This window comes from Lolium rigidum, chromosome 5 (genome assembly GCF_022539505.1).
Source record: "Lolium rigidum isolate FL_2022 chromosome 5, APGP_CSIRO_Lrig_0.1, whole genome shotgun sequence".
Lineage (NCBI taxonomy): Eukaryota > Viridiplantae > Streptophyta > Magnoliopsida > Poales > Poaceae > Lolium > Lolium rigidum.
Window position 1 is genome coordinate 179,712,544 of NC_061512.1, and position 16,882 is coordinate 179,729,425.

General features: G+C 44.2%; 1 protein-coding gene and 1 long non-coding RNA gene across 6 annotated transcripts; both read right to left on the minus strand.

The window, feature by feature from the left end:
* Positions 1 to 800: 800 nt before the first annotated feature.
* Positions 801 to 6,036, minus strand: LOC124652686 (FAD synthetase, chloroplastic-like). 2 transcript variants are annotated; one of them, XM_047191725.1, is made up of 5 exons: positions 5,813 to 6,036; positions 4,311 to 4,405; positions 1,925 to 2,060; positions 1,630 to 1,805; positions 801 to 1,544 (listed from the first exon to the last, which is right to left on the minus strand). In XM_047191725.1, the coding sequence occupies exons 1-5, from the start codon at positions 5,974 to 5,976 to the stop codon at positions 1,051 to 1,053; spliced, it is 1,065 nt and encodes a 354-aa protein (XP_047047681.1). In that variant the 5' UTR covers positions 5,977 to 6,036; the 3' UTR covers positions 801 to 1,050. The 2 variants fall into 2 exon arrangements, with proteins under 2 accessions (XP_047047681.1, XP_047047680.1); XM_047191724.1 differs by having other exon boundaries at positions 4,311 to 4,477; positions 5,813 to 6,034.
* A 6,218-nt stretch (positions 6,037 to 12,254) lies between these two features.
* Positions 12,255 to 15,935, minus strand: LOC124654388. Of its 4 annotated transcripts, none has more exons than XR_006988328.1 (4): positions 15,479 to 15,921; positions 14,450 to 15,370; positions 13,072 to 13,206; positions 12,255 to 12,892 (listed from the first exon to the last, which is right to left on the minus strand). It is a non-coding gene; the product is annotated as an uncharacterized LOC124654388 (long non-coding RNA). The 4 variants fall into 4 exon arrangements; XR_006988326.1 differs by having other exon boundaries at positions 13,072 to 13,193; positions 15,479 to 15,919; XR_006988325.1 differs by having other exon boundaries at positions 13,072 to 15,370; positions 15,479 to 15,935.
* Positions 15,936 to 16,882: the final 947 nt, after the last annotated feature.

The following is a 16,882-nucleotide window of genomic DNA, read 5'->3' on the forward strand; positions in this document are numbered from 1 at the left end:
TGCTCACCAGTTATTCTAACAAACCTGGATAGATCATAGATATATATCTTTTATCATAAATCAATAAATCTATCCAGTCCTCAAATACTAGTAAGAAGCGACAGATTGCCCTCACTGTCGATTCAACAAAACGTGTAAGCTAATCAAGCAATACAATGCATCTTTTCGATGCAGAACCCAGGGGGTCTCAACCTTCTTTTCCAAAAAGGACGCAATACAAAAGGAGTTAACTATTGAATAACCAATAAACGTACAAACTACAGTGAACTAAGAAGCTGCAAAAAAAGTCTCTGCTTAGACGTAGACTTTGAATTTAGATGTAGTCCCTGCTTTAGTTTCATACATACAGCCGCCAGAAGCCAGTCAACCCTTTACTTGCCAACCCAAATACAAAAATGTCACTTTTGTCTCTGGAAACTCTCATTTGCAACTAGTTGCGCCCGCACCCCATTTCTTGTTGTGACACTTCTAAGTTTCCAAAAAATGCAAACTAAAATTCTAGACATACATTGTGTTGTATCTTGTGCATCTGTGAAGTTTCATCCAAAAATATGTCAAAATGTGACCTACACAAAAAGAACAAATGAGAAAACATACGTAAATAGTGTCACGTACTATTTACAGATCATTTGTTCTTTTTGTGTAGGCCACATTTTGACATATTTTTGGATGAAACTTCACAGATGCACAAGACACTACACAATGTATGTCTAGAATTTTAGTTTGCATTTTTTGGAAACTTGGAAGTATCACAACAAAAATAGGGTGCGGGCGCAACTAGTTGCGGAATATCCCCTCTCCTTTTGTCTCCATGTTTGTATAACCATGCACTATTCTCCAATCTTCTGGAAGATTTTTTTGCAAGAAACTCTGAAATGGACTTCAGATTGATGCACCTACTGAGGTTGCATACGAACATCTGATGATTACATCTATGTATGTTCCATCAAGGGAAAAACTTCCCCACCTTTGACATCAACTCAAGCTGTCCAAAACTTGACTGAGGTATGCACATTATGACCAGCCACTGATCATGAATTATGTTGCACATCACCCAAACTCAATCCCTAGTTGTTGATCTTGAAAAGGATTTGGTGGCAAACTGCTCTCACCTTTCATCTCAATGTCAATGGTTTCCGTGTTAATGACCACCCTGCATAGTCCAAGATACCCTCCATTGAAGAGCTCGCAATTTTCATAGGAACCGTCAGCTGGTGGCATGTTCAACATGCAAGATTTAGGGACTATAATGTTTTTCCCTTCCTTGAGACTGTATTCGCTCACTGTTAGAACAAGGCGGTGTTTTCTCCCAAGTAATTTGGAGACGTATTCAATGTCACCAACCGACAAAGCATGGCGAACACGACTGGAAGACACCTGTCCTTTATCACTTGAATTTACAGCAGGTGTTGCTCCATTATAAGATCTTTTTGCTGTGTCCATGACAGAACGTACAATAAAGGCACTTAAACCGAATTCCTCGCATAGTTTCACTAACTCAGCTGCATCACCAGATGCTTTGTAGCCGAATCTGTAGTTTTCACCTGTCATAGTACATGGAGAAATTTATTAGAAGTAGGATACTGCAGCACAATACTGAGCCTACAAGACAAAATAATATGTTTGTACCTGCCACGACACCTTTTATTCTAAGATCCGCTGATAACTTCTCAACAAATTGGTGTGGAGTTAGGTACCTGACCTTTGAAAACTCAACTTGATATTCAAGAGGCACCAAATTTCTACAATACGTAGCCCAAGAAGAAAGGACTCGTTTCCGATCACAATGAGCAACTATCGGAGGCCTGTACAAGCAGAAAACAATAAGGGTTTGCTAGACTTTATAATGCCCTCCTCGATGTTAGTCTACTGTTGCCAAGGGTAAGTCTATTTGGAAGTTATTGAAAGTTTCCTGGAGACTCACCTATACTCCCAGCCAAGTACTTCAGCCATTCCCACAAAAGAAAGAAGAAAAGGATTTCCTGATTTAGAAGCATGCATTGCTAGTTCCCGATGGCCAATGTGAAGGGCATCAAACTTTCCCAAGGCGACTATCCCATCTGAAATGTGCATGTATACTGATTAAGTGGAACTGTAATAACAGATGAAACAAAAAGCTGTGGAGGACAACACTGTTTAGCGCAATAGGTGATCATTAAGAGTGACAACCAGTGATCTAGCAACACGACAGCACTGAGAGAACATTCAGGACAATGTTCAACAACCAACAGAAGGAAGTGTAGAAAAATATAGCACAGAAAAATTGCAACCTTTAGTATGGAACTTCAAATATGTATTGAGGGAAAATGTAACTTTGGATATTTGGCTGCAATTATTCTCTTTCTTTTTCCTCCTGTTTAAGATGTAAATTTTTTCAAAATCTATTGTTCTATCCTCTGATGTATACAAGTGGCGTATGTATAATTTCAGAGAGGGGTAAAACATATAGTATGAGCCCCTTAATGGTAAGAGCATACTTCTATTAGAGGTGAGTCTGAACATATAGAGTGTGTTTGGTAGCCCGTATGTACCCAAAAATTCTCATCTCCACAGAGATTTTCATAGATACTTGTGTTTGTTAGCCCGGGTCACCACAGATGGGCTATGCCCACCTCATACGAAAAATGCCCCTCAGCCTAGCCCGGTTGTGAAGCTCAAATCGAGCTTCACAACCCAGCCAAGCTGAGTCCATCCCGCAATCCACCTCATGGGCCCACCAAAGCACCCCCAGACTCTCTCCCGTGCCCCTCATTTGCTCCCGAACCAACTGGTCGTTCCCGTGCCCTCCTCTGGCTGCAGCCCGCCGTCGCCCTCCCAGCTGCCGACTGCCGTCCTCCTGGCCTCCAGCCACCGTCCGCCACCGCCCTCCTGGCCTCCGGCCGCCCTCGCCCCCTCCCCTGGTGGCCCTTGGACGCCGCTCGCCGCCCACTCGCTGACCCTGGACGCCGCGCGCCGCAGAGCAAGCTGAAGGCTGCCGTCCCTCACCATGGCCGCCGCCCGCCGCAGCGCCTCCCCTGGCCGCTTCCTGCCGCAGCCTGCGGCAGACTGCTCTTCCGCTGGCCGCCGGCCGGCCGCCTCACACTACCAATCTGCAGATCGAGCTCAAGGAGGTCACGGAGGACCCGATTGCTTTTTATTTACTCTGTTCTAGGGACCTATTTGCCAAAAAAACTGCACCTTTTTGCAAAAAATAACTAGTCAAATAAAGAATATGGAATGAGTATGTATTTTATATACTTACATAAAACTAACTTTGTTCAAATATTAAATTAGTGCTAAAATTAATTGAGGTGCTATCCTCACTATCTCATCTCATACATGTGCTACCAAACAACATCACATCTCATCTCAGCTCAGCTCATACATGTGCTACCAAACAACATCTCATCTCATCTCAACTTGGTTAGGGTCATCATGTATGAGTAGAGATAGCTATTCTCAGTTGACACAGGCTACCAAACACACCCATAAACTTGTGCACTATATGACTTCAAAAAATCTGCATAATTAGTTAACCAGGGTGATTGATGTGAAACTGGCAGGCATCAAGATTAGAGTGAAATGCTAAGGAAATATCATATACTAGTGCATAGCTAACATATAAATTCCTCAACTCAGCAGTTCTTCAGTGCTCTTCCAGGTCTTGCAAAGATTTGAAAGCACTTTCTGTTAATTGTTCTCAGGGGCAAGTACATAAGTTAATGTTCTATCTTCTATGGGCTGGTAACTGTATTCCATATTAAGACTCAACATTTTTCATATCCCAAGGTGCTTCAGCGTCGCTATGACCCCAACAGCATGTCATGAGCAAGGGTGCATCTTGATTCTTCGATGGCATGGCATGGCAGAAAGACGCTAAATGAAACAAGGGACAGGTCTCATGATATAGATGTGCTTTTGAAGCAGACAATTGGAGGAGCAGAGATGGTATTTCATTAATAAAAAACAGAGACGGTGGCGATTGCCAAACTAAACTAACCATGAAACGAAGACATATAATGTATGATTAAGCAATACGATCTGGATGCAGAATCACAGAGATGAACACAGGCTGAGTTTGGATTTTGAATGAGAAAATTTCTTTGCTCAAGCCTGTCAGCTCCAAACCACCCTCAGTGAACAGTATGTAAACAGAGTTTTTCAGAAACAATTAGACTAATTCTTTAACTATGTAATAGGATGTTTCTGAGCTGCCACGACATACTTTGGATGAGATACCATTACCAGAACATATCGTATTTGTTTAAGCATGTAATAACAGAATATTTGGAGCTTGATGTACAAAATAAAAAAGGACATACAGAACTTACCAAGCACACAATCTTGATCTTCTCCGCAGTCTATTAGGAGCTTATCTTTCACCAAATCATCATCGTTCAGACTAACCCCTGGACGTCCAAACGAGCTGGATGTCGTCAATGAGAACCTTTTAAGCCCCTTGCTTGTGTCTAAAAATCTTTTTTGAATGTAGTAGTAGCTAGAAGAACATAATAGAGTTAAACATTTGAAAAAAAAGTTCAATAACAAAGCTCAAAGTTGGCACTATTTGCATGCAAACAAGGGGGCTAGAAATCATGGTCTGCTAGCAGGATAATGTCAATGTTTGCCCATCTCGCTTAAGATTAATCAATTGTAATAAATGATAGGTTAGTTATATGTTTTTATAATCTGATTTTTTGTTACAAGGCATGAGCAACTTTAAGGAGCTACTTACTTTAGGGCTACCTGTTTGCACCACAGCATTAGCAAACAGTAAGTTAATAGTGAACCTGGCTCAAACATGTCAATTCTGTTCTAGCATATGCGTATTTTGAAATCTCAATCCCCTTTACCCCATATCCTTTGGTTGACTACACCAGCCAAACAACCTAGCTTGGCTTTAGTCACGACAACCTAGCTTGAACCTGTTTCTCAATTTAGCAATAACATGAAAAATGGCTGCATACAAGTTCCTTAGCACTATTTTTTGCGAAAACGCAAAAGCATTGCGTTTTGATGCATTGATAGAAAATAATGATGATTACAAGCCTAAGACTAGGTCAAACACCCGAAACACCCGATCACTCAAGACTAGGTCAAAAACGACATGACACACCTTACAGACCAACACCACCCAACTATCCTCGGCCTAGGTGCCAACCAAACAGACACTCAAGACACCACAACCCCCAAAGCGCTCAGAGGGAAAGAGAGGATCTGATTCTGCGAAATTAAGAAGGGCAGAACCAGAGCAATCCTGCTTTGGAGAGTCAATGGCGTTGTGGACCGCATGGCTCGCCTCAAATCCGCCAACCGCCATCGGCGTCCAGAATGTTGCACCGCCAACATCACCACAGCACCATAAAGTTGTAAATGAAAGAGGCTAATTTCGACTCACTGAAGCTTACCCCCAGATTCTTGTTTCATACCATCTACTACATGAATTCCAGGCATAGTGTCTCGGCATCTATGGAGCGCTTGGTTATGGATTCATCATGAACGCCAATACGTTTTTCAGTGAATAACCAAACCCTAAATAACTGTCCAACTAGTAAAGTTCTCTAAACCAACATAACGACAGCAAAAGATACAACCCCATCCTCATTCCTGACCTATAGTTATAAATATTGTGCAACAGGATTCTAATTCTACTCCAACGGCGAAAGGGTCTACCCTCTGTCACGAACGCCCGACAGTTGAAGCATTCCATCGAACAGCATCTGAGCGCAGACACGAGGGAAGCGACACCACATCACAAACCAACACAAAGGACAGGGAACTAGGGAAGGCAAGCTACAGCGAAGAGAGCGTGAGGCAGCTTTATCGTTTATACCTGCAGCGCCGGCCGGTGGTTGGCAGGAGGAAGTGAGGAGGCCTGGCAGTCGCAGACGGACGGATGCGGGAGTGGAGGAGGGGCCGCCAGTGGGAAACCGGAGAGGGAGAGGGGGAGGAGGAGCGGAAGGTGCAGGCGAGCGCGGCGGCGCCGCCCCGCTCCATTCCCCCACGCGGGTGTTCTCTGGCAGGTTCGCCGGCGGTGTGGTGGCTGCTTCTTTGCTCGCTGGCTGGGCTTTGGCTCGCTGTCCTTTCTGTGCCCGTTAGATGAGGTGCGGTTCGCACCTCGGGTCGGAATGGAGGCGCTGCCAGGGTTCAACGGCAGCAGAGTCAGGATTGTGCAATGTATTATTGACAATTTTCAGAAATATTTTTAATTTTAATTACTTGCAAAAATAATTTTATACGGCAGGAGCACTGGAGAGCCAAAAGCACTTTTCGATGAAATAGTGAAAATATTATTTTGCGCATTATTTACAAGAACTTGGCTCTTTCTTGGGTGATCGTGACCATAATCACTCTAACCGACCTTCCGCGCCTCACCACGTGGGCCCCACCCAGGACATGTGCACCCCTTTATCTTTGTTTGTCTCTTGTTTTTCTTTCCTTCTCTTTGCCCAATCAAGACAGTCGTCGTCCTCCATGCCTACCCTGCACCACCTAGATGTCCACCTCGCCAAAATCGACAGCGCCGCACCACCTAGCCTTTCACCTCACCGGAGTCGAAAACGTCGCGGTTGTCTACGACGAGAAGATGACGACAAGCCTGTAGCGAGTCATCAACAAACAAGAGACTTAGGGGTGGGTGTAAGGCTTGCTGCTGCCGGGGACGAATGAGTGGGGGCAAAGCTTAGAGGAAGGTCATACGATGGATATGAACCTTTTAAGGAGGGTGAGGCGGCCGCATGTGGTTGTGGCAAGCGATCCGGTGGATCTCGCGGCGAATTTTGAACCCAATCATGATATCACGAAAGAGGTTCAAACGATTAATTTTTAAGTGGACTTTTATATGCCACTTTCTTCCCCAAAGGGGTACCTACCTCCTGAACACAAAAAAAAAAAGAAAAGTCGGCTACTTCATACGTCTCAAACGTATCTATAATTTCTTATGTTCCATGTTAGTTTTATGATAATACTCACATGTTTTATTCACACTTTATATCATTTTTATGCATTTTTTGGTACTAACGTATTAACAAGATGCCGAAGCGCCAGTTCGTGTTTTCTGCTGTTTTTGGTTTCAGAAATCCTACACAGAAAATATTCTCGGAATTGGACGAAACAAAAGCCCACGGCCCTATTTTCCACGGAGGATTCCAGAACACCGAATAAGAGTCAGAGGCGGCCAGCAAGGGGCCCACCCCACAGGGCGGCGCGGCCAGGCCCCCAGGCGCGCCGGCCTATGGGGAGGCCACCCCCTAGCTCCCCCGACGCTGCCTCTTCGCCTATATAATCCTTCGTATCGGAAAACCCTAGTACCGAGAGCCACGATACGAGAAAAATTACTGAGACGCCGCCGCCGTCAACCCCATCTCGGGGGGTTCTAAAGATCACCTCCGGCACCCTGCCGGAGAGGGGAATCATCACCGGAGGGCTCTACATCGCCATGCCCGCCTCCGGACTGATGCGTGAGTAGTTCATCCTTGGACTATGGGTCCATAGCAGTAGCTAGATGGTTGTCTTCTCCTATTGTGCCATCATGTTTAGATCTTGTGAGCTACCTATCATGATCAAGATCATCTATTTGTAACGCTACATGTTGTGTTTGTTGGGATCCGATGAATATGGAATACTATGTCAAGTTGATTATCGATCTATCACATATGTGTTGTTTATGATCTTGCATGCTCACCGTTGCTAGTAGAGGCTCTGGCCAAGTTGATACTTGTAACTCCAAGAGGGGGTATTTATGCTCGATAGTGGGTTCATGCCTCCATTGAATGCAGGACGATGTGACAGAAAGTTCTAAGGTTGTGGATGTGTTGTTGCCACTAGGGATAAAACATCAATGCTTTGTCTAAGGATATTTGTATTGTTTACATTACGCACGATACTTAATGCAATTGTCCGTTGTTTGCAACTTAATACTGGAAGGGTGTGGATGCTAACCCGAAGGTGGACTTTATAGGCATAGATGCATGCTTGGATAGCGGTCTATGTTCTTTGTCGTAATGCCCTAAGTAAATCTCATAGTAGTCATCATGATATGTATGTGCATTGTTATGCCCTCTCTATTTGTCAATTGCCCAACTGTAATTTGTTCACCCAACATGTTATTTATCTTATTGGAGAGACACCACTAGTGAACTGTGGACCCCGGTCCATTCTTTTACATCTTAAATACAACCTACTGCAATCATTGTTCTCTGTTATTCTTTGCAAGCAAACATCATTCTCCACACCATACGTTTAATCCTTTGTTTTCAGCAAGCTGGTGAGATTGACAACCTCACTGTTAAGTTGGGGCAAAGTATCTTGATTGTGTTGTGCAGGTTCCACGTTGGCGCCGGAATCCATGGTGTTGCGCCGCACTACACTCCTTCACCAACAAACTTCACGTGGCATTCATCTCCTACTGGTTCGATAACCTTGGTTTCTTACTGAGGGAAAACTCGCTGCTGTACGCATCACACCTTCCTCTTGGGGTTCCCAACGGACGTGTGCTTCACGAGCGTCATTAACTACTTTTTCTGGCGCCGTTGCCGGGGAGATCAAGACACGCTGCCAGGGGAGTCTCTCACACCCAATCTCTTTACTTTGTTTATTGTCTTGATTTATTTTATTTTCTGTCTTGTTTGCTTTCTTTATATCAAAAACACAAAAAAATTAGTTACTTGTTTTACTTTATTTAATTCGGTTTGCTTTACTTATTTTTATTATTGTTAAAATGAATACTCCTGAGAACACTAAGTTGTGTGATTTCACTAGCACCAATAATAATGATTTCATATGCACTCCTATTGCTCCACCTGCTGCTACAGCAGAGTTTTATGAAATTAAACCTGCTTTACTAAATCTTGTTATGAGAGAGAAATTTTCTGGTGTTAATACTGATGATGCTGCTGCCCATCTTAATAATTTTGTTGATCTTTGTGAAATGCAAAAGTATAAGGATGTAGATGGAGACATTATAAAACTGAAATTGTTTCCTTTCTCCTTAAGAGGAAGAGCTAAAGATTGGTTGCTATCTTTGCCTAAGAATAGTATTGATTCGTGGACTAAATGTAAAGATGCTTTCATTGGAAGATATTATCCTCCTGCTAAAATTATTTCTTTGAGAAGTAGCATTATGAATTTTAAGCAATTGGATAATGAACATGTTGCCCAAGCATGGGAGAGACTGAAATCTTTGGTAAAGAATTGCCTACCCATGGACTAACTACTTGGATGATCATCCAAACCTTTTATGCAGGATTAAATTTTTCTTCAAGGAACCTATCGGATTCAGCTGCTGGAGGTACTTTTATGTCCATCACTTTGGGTGCTGCAACAAAGCTTCTTGATGATATGATGATCAACTACTCTGAATGGCACACTGAAAGAACTCCTCAAGGTAAGAAGGTAAATTCTGTTGAAGAAACCTCCTCCTTGAGTGATAAGATTGATGTTATTATGTCTATGCTTGTTAATGGTAGATCTCATGTTGATCTTAATAATGTTCCTTTAGCTTCATTGGTTGCTCAAGAAGAGCATGTTGATGTGAACTTCATTAAAAGTAATAATTTCAACAACAATGCTTATAGGAATAATTTTGGTAACAACAACTATATGCCATATCCTTCTAATAGTGGTAATGGTTATGATAATTCTTATGGTAATTCTTACAACAATAGTAGGAGTGTACCCTCTGGTCTTGAAGTCATGCTTAAAGAATTTATTAGCGCGCGTAGAGGCTCCGTGGTCGGCTGCGCAGGCAGCGAGGAGACCGAAGCGCTCTGCCTCCCGTCCAGACAAGCCGAGGACGCAAGGGGCAGCTGCACCACCGACATCGGCTGCAACACTGAATCTGTCTGAGTCGAAGTAGGAGACGGAACCAGTGGCTGCTGCACCCGCGGTGAAGCGGAGACCGGACGAGTACGACCCTGCATAAAGATCCGAACTCTGGAAGGTGAGGGATCCCGTGGAGCCACCGGGAAAGAGGCGACCAAGTGTGGAGACTCGACTCTAGCACGAGCCACAATCTGACGCCCTCTATCCGTCATCGGCGAGTGGTTGAAAGGAGTCAACGCCACCTGTGTAGACTGCACCGCCGATGTGGCAGTATGCGTCGGAGGATGTCCATCAACATCCATACCAGCAGCCTCCAGCGCCGCATCAGCAGAGGCCTCATCATACCTCTCCTCCTCTAAACCATGTGAACCATCATCGTCCCCTCCTTCCTTCCAGAAAAAGGTCGAAACCGAGGGTCTGGCTGAAACCCCACTGCCTCACGACTGAAACAAAAACGGTACCATTAAGCTGTAGAAGTGCAATCACCTCCATGCAACCATTATTCTTCTCCAGAACTGTAGGATCACGCATAGCCACAAGAACACGAATAATCCCCTGACTCCGAAGAGAGAACAAATCAACATCGAGAGTGGTGCCAATAAGAGAACCCACTGCCCAGAGACCTAAGAAATGGCGAACAGAGTCGGGTACTCCACTGACGTGCACCCAAACCGGCTCCATAACGAAAAGAGGCTGAACATCCTGATGCACCCATGAAGAAACTAGAGCCTGAGCATTAACCTTGGGCACACTCATCTGCATACCATCAATCCGGGATAAGTCTTCAGCTGTAGGAATACCAATAAGAAAAGCATTAGCCTCATGGGGCACCGCCTCCCATTTCCATGCTGGGTTCCCTGGACACATGCGGGCCATCAGACTCTGAATATCAGCTGCAGAAACAGCCCCCTCCCCTGACACCTGCACTAAAGTTGTGGGCGCTCCAGAAGAAATTAGCTGTGGCTTGTACACTGAGTCTGGAAGCTGGAGATCAAGCGTGGCATCATTACCGCAACCAACAAAAAAACTTGTAGGTCTAGGCAACTTCAGGATAGGACACCTAATGGTGGGATGTGCCCCAGAATCACAAACCAGACAATAATGAATAGCCTTACAATCTTTAGTTGCATGAGTATTAACAGCACATTTTCCAGCATCTTTCCGCCTTCTTCTGCTTCGCCACCGGTGCAACAGGATCAGGATATCTATCATGATAGATATTTTGATAACATGTTTATTAGGTATTGTAGATATATTTTTAAATAAAGTTGTTCATAGTTAGACAAATATGACTTATGATCAGTCGTTCTTACAAACCCGTATGGAGCGAGTAGGATTTAGATGTTATGGCACATCGAGTATGTAATGTTTGAGAACACATGAACGTGAGGTAGAAATTGTTTGCTTGCATCTCTTAAAAATAACTAGGAGGCGGTGGCGCGGCGCACGCCGCGCCCGTCCCGTGGCCTTTTCTGTGTAAAATGTTATTAAGCTGAATTAGTGCTAATAGTCTGTCGGTACATGACCAGGGCGGTGCTTTCACACGTTTCTGCATGTTTTTGGGCAGAAGGCAGGGGTGGTCAGCCGTAGGATCTATATACAACATGCCCTCCAACATCTTCAACGTTGGCCCTGCCGTTGTCCGTTCTCCACTTTGCAGGTGCTGAGGCTAGCCTCCGCCAGAGTAGGCACCTTGCTGCAGGTGTTGAGGCTGGCCTCCGTCAGCGTAGGCACCTTGCTGGCCCAGGGCGGGAGGTGGTGCTGATGCGGCTCTATATTCATGTTGTTGTAGAAAGAGATGTGGGGAATTGCAAGCCGATGAGAATAAGCGCGAGCAAGCATGGATTCAGTCATCCGTGGTTGGTATGCTATCTTTTCATGTTGCATCCCAAGAGTTTTGTTTCCGTTCATTGCTGGTAGATAGTGCTTAAATTCGAACCAAAATTGTTGTGCTAAATAAAACGAAGAGCAAAGGCCAGAGATATAGAACAGTTATAATGCCTTGAAATACACCATTATTTTGTTCATCTGGTGAAATTCCTTGTTACTACCGTGATTGGCAACTGAAAATTGGAGATTAAAACAGAAGAACAACACAGATGCAAGGGATCTAAATTTAGAGGATTGAAATCACAATATATGTGATGGAGGAACCTGGAAGCACCATTCGCAAAAGCATCGAGTTAAAGCAACACTTCATTTGTGTCAACGCTTTCTATATACTTGCAATAGCAGTAAAAAGCAACATAAAAATTCATAAAAGAGAGGCAACTCTTGACAGATTCATTCATTTCAGATACACAAAATAACACATAGTACTGATAGGTAGAAGGTCTATGGATTAACATGTTTCAGTTATAGTTGTGTATGTTGTAAGATCAATGACTATTTTATATACGACGAAATGATTGTAGTTTGTATGTTAGATTTTACTCAGTAACATGGACAGATCATTGCAGAAAATTGCTTATTGATATGGATATAAACAGAAAGTATCGTAAGATATAGATATGCATTACATAGTACATTCTTTGGTTTTGCTACATTTACATACTACATGATTCTTAGTCATCCATAGATACTTGGTGCCATGTACCGATTATCTATAGAGTAGCAAAATTCAGATGACAAAAGCAGAGCATATCCTGATATATATGGGCTATCAGGTGAGAGTGGTGATTCTGTGGTTATGGTGCTCTGTAGTGGATGGAGAGCTTGGTGGTTCAGAACGACAGTTCAGCTGATTACGAAAATTAGCCGTACTTTGCTGAGATAGTCGGCGTGAAGCTCGTCAATAAGATGCATTGTTGTCCTCTTTGTCAGATGAGGGAATGCTTATGATCTTCTTTGGAGGCATTCTGTCGCGAGGATGGGTCCGCGGACGGCATTGCTCCTTGCTTGAGTGGGGACCTTCAGTAGGGCACTTGTGGCTTCGGTGGTATTCTTAGTCTTTCATCCCTGTGAAAGGTGGCGCAGTAGGTTGATGGGCATGTTGAGCTTGGCACAGCCATTGCCACGGCTTTGTGGGTCGAGAGCGTTGTTGACGGAGACTGCCTCAGTTGTCGAGGAGGTAATCAATTCCCATATGCTCCTGAAGTTTTTGTGCAAAAAGTTATTAAGCTAGAATAATCAATTCCTTTTTATGAAATAATTAAATACTTTAACTTCAGGATCGTAATAAATAAGTAGCAAGTCTATTTATCCACACGAAGTGAAAACAGCGAGTATGTAAACTTTTTAGTTATTATGTGGTCTACTTAAAACAATTACCTTTTCTATTTTAGGTGCTGCCTGGACCTGATCTGTATTGTTGCGCTGTTTCAGCATTGTTATTTGAAAATTATGTGGTAGCTCGATGAATCTTGTCATGTGAGAAAATAGAGCCGCAAGACCTGAAGCCATATCCTTTGAAAATTGTCAGGACTTTTTTTTTTGTGAAGCAAACTATATTTGGCCTAGTTCGAATTGTGATCAGCTAAGCAAACACAACACAATTGGACCAAGGAAAAGAACCAAGGTTCTCTGTGAATAATACGACCACTTAATGCATTAATTTTGAAATGTATTAGCGGAAATTATTGAGAAATAAAGGACATCTGAAAGAAAACATTGACATACTAAAGAAATTCATAGAGCAAGATGAATACGCAAATTGGTAGATAAGCAAAATGGCCAATTTCCTCAATTAAGCAAGACAATGGTTTAATGGCTATCCATGTTTTAACATGTGAAGTTCTGAACATGTACAGTGGTTGCTAAAAACAACAGACTGTTTTCAGTAGGGAAAAGTAAAAACAGATGATCTTATGCTACTACTATTTTACCAAATGGCTACATCAGGAAGTAAATATCTACAATGAACCCTAGTTTCTGATATTGTGATCAGAGTAAGGCAGTGGATGAAATGTCTTGGTCGATGCAATTGGTAACTACTTAAGTATACATATTTCCGCTAACAATTTGGCAAATTAAAAAGTCAACCTGGAAACTAAGCAGCATGAACCTTTCAGTAAATACAAAAACGTCAATTTATAAACTCATGAAGATCAATTTATAAGAGGAAATCACCCTGCCTCAGGTTTGGTCAAAATATTATGAACTCATCAACTCAATTCTTATGTGGTCAGCATGTTTAATATTACAAAATTTCTCCACATCAAAGAAGAACTGATATAACTCTAAGAAAAAAAAAAGATCCGATATAACTGCAAGCTAAAGAAGAACAGACATTTTCCAGTCCTGCAGAGTGAAGTATCATATTGGTGTGCCTATCACAGGTGTAGTTTCAGTTGGTTGCTTTGTTAGTCTGTTGTGTTGGTGAGAGCATGTTGGCGTGTTTATCACATGTGTTATTTTGTTTGGTCGCTCTGTTGCATTGGTCTTTGGTTCAAAGGACTGAACCTGGAAGCAAAAAATTCCGTATTTAGTTTACTGGTGGACAACTCAACGAACCTAGCTTTAACCATAGGGACCAATTCATCTCTGCCAGTAATATCTTCAACCTACTTTATGGCAAATGTGAACTCTACGAACTGAGTCTGGCACAATACGAAGAAATGAATAACCAAGAAAAAGAAAAACATTGCAGGTTGTGGTACGTCTTTCAATGAAATGTCAATGCATATAATTTTTTTATGTAGGAGCATACCTTGGAAAGGCTCAATAAATCCAGACATGGAGAATGTATTTAGTTGTAGATACGTTTAGTCTCTCTCAACACGTCTTGCAGCCTATGTAACAAAAGTTGTCTGTGCAAATCAACTACGCGATGAGCACATTTCAGGCTCAGTCACAGACCCTGTAATGTTATGAGCAAATGTAGAGGTCAGTCATTAGTGATAGGTACGGTAGTAGCTTAGTCTAGTATTACATGAAAAACTATTGATTTGAATAAACCCTGTCATATCTCATTCTCCTGTAACACATACTTTGGTATAATATTGTAAGCATACAAATGACAATTCAAAAGCAAAAAAAATAATATATCATCATCCTTTCTTCTTTGTTCCTCTCATAAACTATTCCATTTGAGATATATGAGCTTTCGGATACCAAACAGAAATAGTAAGCTTTATACAGAAATTATAAGAAATAGGCATCTTGGCACATGTACAGTAAGGGTTTAAACTGGCTGGTAAAATAAACAAAACATGCCTTCGCTGTATGAACCCCTAGAATGCCCGCATAGCTCCTAAAAATATGTTCAGAACTAACAGCAATATGAAGTGTTTCAACGTACCAAATAAGTAACCTTTCAGTAAAATACAATTAGGAGGTAAAAAAATGTTAGCAAATGAAAGTCAAGCCAGAAAATTGGACAAACCCCCAAATCAGGGTAAAGATGGATTTAGCAAGTTACTCTGTATCAGTCCCTGTTTATACATCAATATTGGAGTAAAATCACGGTGCTGATGTGATTATCACAGAGCTTCCTTGCATTTTAGAACCTTTATCCTATAAGTTAACTATCCATGTGTAACACATAGTGGTGTACAAATGGAAAACCTTGGTACTACTGAAACCTGATTTTTTGTCCAGTTGGGTAATTCAACTCACGCTCCATACATCTCTGCATCAACGATAGGGAATCATATCTGAGCCTAAAGCATTGTCTGTATTCGAGAAGTAACAATTCAATCACAGAAATGAGAACCAATTCAGAGTAGGAGGATTTTACCTCGCTGGTGCAGCACGACGCGGCTGGCGCCCGTGGGGCTGCAATGGTGGTCGCCTCCCTGCCCTGCTCCGCCCTGGATTAGCTGCACCACAATCGATGGCCACCTCCTCTCTCTAGGCAACGGCCGCTCCTCAAACCCATCGGCCATTGGGGCGGTACCTCTACCTGACATGCTCCGGTAGGTGGCATTGAAGACTAATTGACCACCCCCTTCACCCATGGCTGAGCTGCTCCCTGCGACTCTCCCTCAACCAGCGCCTGCGACTCTCCTGCGAGCAGGCCGGCCGCGCGCCTGGTTACACCCGCGAAACTGCTCTTTCCGTGCCACCCCGCGACGCTCTGCGCGACCTCCTCACCCCCTGCTGTGCCGTACTGTTGCTCCTCGCGCTGCCCATGCGCCGTGCCCGCGTGCGTCCTGCGCGTCCAGCAACTGCGCCACCTGTGACGCGTCACTCATCTGCCCTATCCTCTGGCTCGCATTCGATCGCCCTGCCGCCGTCCTGCTCACGCGCTCCCGCGCTCCCGCGTCGTCCGCGCCCCGTGCCCTCCGACCCTTGCACATGCTCGACGCCAAGCTCCGGCTTCGGAGCGCCCTGCCGGCCGGCTCGCGCCTCCGACTCCCGCGCCGCTCTCCTCTGACTCGCCGCCGTTGGGGCCGGACTGCGCCCTCGCCGGCTACCCTTGCCACGCCGCTCCGCCGACTCCACGCCTGCGCCGTCCTCGACGCATCCGATTGCTCTGCCTTGCTGGGGCCTCTAGCTCTGACGCCCACCGGCTCCGCCTCTTCGCCGCGCCCACCAGGATCCGCCCCTTCGCCGCGACCGCCAGGATCCGCCCCTTCGCCGCGCCCGCCAGGATCCGCCTCTTCGCCGCGCCCGCCCAGCTTCGCCCCTTCGCCGCGCCAGCCCGGCTCCGGCGCCCGCCGGCTCCGCCTCTTCGCCGTGCCCGCCCAGCTCCGCTCCTTCGCCACGCCAGCCCGGCTCCGGGTGGGGATTTTCTTTCCGACCTTGATTGACGGGGGCTTGGGGAGGAATAGAGGTCGGCAGATAGGGATTGATTGTTTTGTTCGGTGGTGCGCCGCTTTGACCGCCCACGCAACTCATCTCACTTTGATCTTGCCACGTATTGCTGTGTCGTGTTCTAATCGTTTCATTTCTCATGATTCATTCTGCCTGTGGTGTGTCCTCTGTCCTCTAGAAGAATCGGGTCAAATCAAGAAACACTGATAGGAGGAGAACCGGCTGCTAACCGGTAACCCAGTCGAGAGGAAGAAAAGAGACTGGAACCAAAGAATTAAATGACTCAATGTACTGTGAAAAGAAGAGGTAAGGTGTAGCAAGCTGGTTGGAGAAAAATACGCCATGAACAGTGTCCAAAACAATCTAGACGTGTAAATCTGTTTAG